We start from the raw sequence: 5,799 nt of genomic DNA on the forward strand, positions 1-5,799 counted from the left end.
GATAGATAGATAGATAGATAGATAGATAGATAGATAGATAGATAGATGGTGGATGAATAGGTACAGATAGCAGATAGGCAGATGATAGGTAGATGATATGTAGATATGATAAATGAGAGTCATAAATGATAACTAGATAATAGATGGGTAGAGATGATTATGACAGACACTATAGACAGGCGATAATGTTAGATAGATAAACAGATAAATGATAGATGATAAATAGATAGATATTGATAGATCACCCTGAGGATTAGCAAAGATCTTAAAATAAGCAGAATTTATTTGTTAACCACTTTAATGTTGCTAAATATTGTTTCTGGCAGTGAGAGGAAGGAGAAGTGAGAGGAGGAGGAGACAACGTGAACTTACAATAGTGTGACTCCACTAAAGAACATTTAGTAGTCTTGAACTTACTTTTCAAAGAAAAAATAGCAGAAGCCAAGTGTGTTCTTTCTACGGAGAGGAGGAACACCTCATGTGATATCTGAGCCCGGAGCGCGGACTCAGTGCTGACAGACCACTGAGCCCTTGTATCCGTAATTCATTTTGGGAACGCACAAGTTGGCCATGAGAGAGAATCTGGGGGAAACTCACCACTATCATGGTAGGAATTTCTACACAAAAGTTGCACTTTGAATCAGGAAGCGAAACCTACTGATTCTTTCCAATTTAGATCCTAAATCCACTATGTGTATAGGGCCAGGGGTACAGGGTTATCAAACCAGTTCTGACAGGCTGACTTGGTAACAGAGGGCAAAAAAACAGTTCACAACCAAATAAAAAAACTGAAATGTAAAATAGAAAAAAGGGAGTTTAGACTGCCAAAAGGAGTATTCCCCTGTCCTTCACAATCTCAACACCCACCACGATTGTCATCTTCTGGATCAGTTCTGAGAAGAACTCACCATTCCCAATTATACACTGATGACTGTTTAGTGCAATCAGTAAATGTATCATTTCAGAGACCTTCAAACCCATCACAGAATTACCTGGAAAAAGTACACCGACCTGTCTTGTGTCCATGATGTAAAGAGATGTGTGTCTTTTGAAAACCCATGTCATTATTTTCAATGAAACATTTTTACTGGAAAATAAAAGAGCATTAAATAATTTTGACAGATCATATTCATTAGAAAGCAATTGGAATTTGTCTATTCAAGTGGAAGGACTCAATGGACCAAGTCTTTGAACCTTGTTTTTGAATTTTTAAAACCCCAATTTTATACTTAGATGAGATTCTTTCTCTTACACACACACAAGTATTGAAGTTTCAGAAACTAAAAGGTAGCCTTCACTTTATGAAATCTGACTCACCTTTCTTTTTTTGTGTCCCACTTTTCTCCTTCTAATTTATTTCACTGTTACTGTTCTTTATCACCTTCCAAATCATCCACAGCATGCACTGCCTTCAAAACATTAATGAGATATAGAAAAGAGAACACAGTCAAAATATGAGCCTAAAATGATCAACAATAGCTACCAGGACGATGTAAGGCTATCACAAAAAGTGAACACAGCGTCATCTCCGAACAGTATTACACTTGAATGGTGATAAATCACCTGAGAAAACCTGACACTTTAGCCATCACTTCAGTATCACAAACTGAGCATCTGTGATCTGAAATTCAGCCAATGTGATTTCCATGTGACTTCGGGTGACATGCTCACTGGGTGCCCAGAAGCACACTGAAAATATTGTGTAAAATCACCTATGTGAATACTCATAACTGGTAAAAGTGCTGAGAATAAATAACTGTGAGTACCCAGCCACATCGATGACATACATCCACATGCACCTCCCTCCAGGGAAAGCCCAGGAAATGTTGCTGAAGGTGTCGGTGGGAGAGTGGGAGAGTGTAAGAACTGGAGGCTGGGGGAGAATATTGGGAAATGCTGTCATCTGAACATGATCGCAGTAGCTGTAGTTATGCTCAAGACCTGAACAAGATCAAGCCTGTTAGAATTCTAGCATGGGGGACGGAGGGTTGCTCAAAGCTCCAAGCCTAGCTAATGAGCTATTGGTAGCTGTCACATTTTTAGGCATGTGACCCACAGTCCAGTGGATAGCTTCATACTCATGTGCATAGGGACAAGGCAGCACTAACTGATTCAGTGGATACTATAAAAAAGAATACTCCGCATGTAACTCCTTGTTTAAAGGTTGAACGAAGAGTAAGTGTCTAAAGTCCAAATAAAACTGAAATTATTTTATGTTTAGAATTGGGTCCCTCCCCACTTTCTCTATATAAATATTTCCAAATACAACGATTCCTGAAATCTAAAACATTTCTGGCCCTGAGCACTAATAGAAGAGCCTTGATGATGAGCACCAACTTTTAAAGAATTTTTATCCAGGTAAAGATGACCTTACAGATTCTGAAAACAAACAAATGGTGGACACTGGTACAAGCACGTGGATACATCTGCACGTACCCCGTGAGAAGGTTCTCTTACTATCCTCATGTTATGGGAGAGCAGTCTGAGGATGAGAGACGTCATGCAGCATGCCAAAGGTCACACGCCTAGTAAAACACACCAGACCATCTGACTTTGTAAGTCGCATTGTTCATAACGGTGCCACGTACTTGCAGTTTGGAAATTCTCCAAATAAAATAGGTGACCTCATAAAAAATATATTTAGTGCTCTCTATATTGCAATTGATGCTGCACAAGAACCTTATTATCAATTTTTAGAGTCTATTAATCAATCCAGGGTAAATCATGTCCTTCTGGGCCTTGGCACTTACCAATAATGTTTATTCAGTACTGGACCACATGTATGCCATCCTTGTCATCATAGGTCTGGCCATCATAACTCTGAGTGTCTTAGACCTCTGAACCTCTCATCTTTCTTGCTTCTCATGTCGTACTAGTTGTGTCTTCCATCTTCATCCATCAGCAGAGTTTCCATATTACTTCTTTCCATTTCTTCTACTGAAAGTCTATATCCGCTTCTCAAGCTCTCCTTCCTAAATCATACCTAGCTTACCTCACGATTGGACAACTGGTCACCTATCCTTTCAGTGAATTTCATACATTTTGCCTTTGAAAGTGTAGCAGGCAAATACCGTCAGTAGCCTCTCTTGAACAGATAACTAAAATCATTCTAAATATCAAAAGCTCCCTAGACAAAACCCCTGTAACTGGTGTTAGAAGAGCCAAATATATATGTTAGAAGCCAAATATCTTGGACGACCCAAATAAATAGAAACACTATACAAAGTTCACAAAGTTATTCTATTTGCAGTCATACTACGAGGGGAAAATGATAATTGAAGAGAAATTTTGATGACGCAGTTTTCTAACAAATTGGGAACAATGACCCTTGAAGGACCATAAAGAAAGTGAATGTCAAGATAATTTATTATTGTTACATTATCTACCTCATTTTTCACTTTGTCTTACTGAACTATGATATCCTTAGAGAGTACCAAACACCCCTAACATTAATGAACATTTTAGCAGTGTAGAGAAAGCAAGAAGAAAAGAGCAGACACCAAGCTTTGGTGGTGTTCTCCTCTTGCAGCATTTCAACATCGAAAGTGTTAACTTGGGTGAGTTATGCATAGGATTGCTGTATATGGTCTTGGATATAGAAGTCAGATGAGTAACGGCCAAAGATTCACAGCTCTCTTTGAAGACATACAAACACCCTGCTTTCACAGGCCGATCGAGTTGTTTCCAATGTGATATTCCACAGATTTACTGAGAGCTGTTGTTGTCCTTGCAGAAGAGCCAGTTTCTATGCGTGCCGCTTGGACAAGCACCTGTATGTGATTGGTGGGAGGAATGAGACCGGCTACCTCTCCAGCGTAGAGTGCTACAACCTGGACACAAACGAGTGGCGCTACGTGTCCTCTTTGCCTCAGCCTCTGGCGGCCCACGCAGGAGCAGTGCACAATGGGAAGATATACATTTCAGGCAAGCAAGTCCTCCATTTTTCTTTGCAAAGTTCACCGTCCAAGGCACTAGCGTAACCCAAACGTGTCTGTCCTTCACAGGAGGTGTGCACAATGGAGAGTATGTCCCATGGTTGTATTGCTATGACCCAGTCATGGATGTCTGGGCCCGCAAACAAGACATGAACACAAAACGCGCCATCCACACTTTGGCTGTGATGACCGATCGCTTGTATGCAATTGGAGGGAATCATCTGAAAGGTGTTTTCTTTGTTTGTTTGTTTACTTGTTTGCCTGTTTGGTATCATTTTGTTTTTCCCTCTCCTAGTAACATTTGTGTTGCATGCTCCTTGCTAATAGATTTCTTGTTAGATAATCATAGTTAACTATGTAAAAAACATGTTGACCAAACACAATCTACTATGTGTGAATTAACAGTTCCCTAGAGCGAGCGTTAATTGTGTTTTAATTCTGCAGATAGGATTATGTTTAAGTTACCATACACATTAAAGAAATGAGTAATGATGTCTAAGGGGAAAAACGGAAGCATTAATAACTGAAAAGCACAATTTGTCGTAACAGTGAAGCCAGTAAAATAAATTATTCCTTATCTGCAAAGTTGTAGTAATGAATTGTCCCCCAGAAAATTGTTTTCTGCCGCAATCATAAAGAGCAACTGTACTCACAGGTTTGCAGAGCTAATGTTTGGATTTTTCTTAAAGCAAAACCTTGGTGTCTAAATTTAGAATTCTTTCTTTTAAGTAGTGAATATCAAATGACCTTACAATTCTCAAATTGAATTGCTGTTTTGGATTTAAAACAAAAGCACACTATTTGTAAAGCCGTCACTTGGCTGCTTCCCTTCCCCAGACACCTTTGTAACTTCAACCTTTTACTTTTTCTGTTCCTTTATGAAATTGTGGGTGTGTGTGTAAACCAACATTTGGTAAGAAACAGATCCATGGTGCTGAAATTTACCTGATCTACTTTGGGCCTCAGTTTCCTCATCTCACAAATTAGGAAAGTGGTCTAACTTGAACTCTGAGGTCTCTGCCAGCTCCTGAGAACAGCATAAATGGGCACGCATGTGTTGCTAACATGAAAGCCAACGCGTTCACTTATCTTACTACAACATATGACTCTAAAGGAAGGTTAGACATGGAAAGCTTTTCTGACACATTTTCACCCCCAAATTTAATAAAAAATTGCACAGGCTAACTTTTCTGTCTGTTTAGAGTTCGTGTTCATCTAGGAAAGCTGACGCCCTGCTGTGTGCCTGCTGCTCATCCCATGCCCTCCCCGACTCCCCTTCCCCACCATGGCAGAGGAGTCTCTCACCAACTGCCACAGCTCCTTTCTTTTTTTGTTCCTTCCAATGTAATGCATACTCCATTCCCTCACATCAATGTTTTATATTAATTTTGCGGCTTTTGAAATAAAGTGTGATTTCTTCTCCTCTCACTTTTATAAGACATTATCTGTATGTCTTAGTGACTTTCATGTTCAGGATTCTGACTGGACTGAAAGATTGCATAGTAACAGAGTAAGAAAAACTGCTACTGCATACACATGAACACGGACATGCATCACAAGTAGAAGGCTGAAGATATAGCTCAGTTGGTGGTGTTCGCCTAGCTCTCATGTGCACTGTCCTGGACTAAAGGCCATAGAAAATGGATGTGTTGATGCACACCTGAGAAGGTGGAGGCAAAACAATCAAAAATTTAGGATCATCCTTGGCTCCACACCAAGTTTGTGGCCAGCCTGGGCTACATGAGACCCTCCCCCTCTCATATGTGTTTGTATGTGTGTATGCATGTGTATGTATATGTATATATGATAGATGGACGGATAGATAGATAGATAGATAGATAGATAGATAGATAGATAGATAGAT

General features: G+C 39.7%; 1 protein-coding gene across 1 annotated transcript in view; it reads left to right on the top strand.

Moving 5' to 3' along the window:
- The window catches only part of Klhl14 (kelch like family member 14), a 102,127-nt gene that overhangs the window by 92,000 nt on the left and 4,328 nt on the right, over positions 1-5,799 (top strand). The window contains exons 5-6 of the mRNA XM_055625626.1: positions 3,734-3,924; positions 4,005-4,163. Coding sequence (XP_055481601.1) covers positions 3,734-3,924; positions 4,005-4,163 — 350 coding nt within the window. The remainder of the gene's footprint in view (positions 1-3,733; positions 3,925-4,004; positions 4,164-5,799) is intronic.

This window comes from Psammomys obesus, unplaced genomic scaffold, assembly GCF_907164565.1.
Source record: "Psammomys obesus unplaced genomic scaffold, mPsaObe1.curated_primary_1811, whole genome shotgun sequence".
Classification (NCBI taxonomy): Eukaryota; Metazoa; Chordata; class Mammalia; order Rodentia; family Muridae; genus Psammomys; species Psammomys obesus.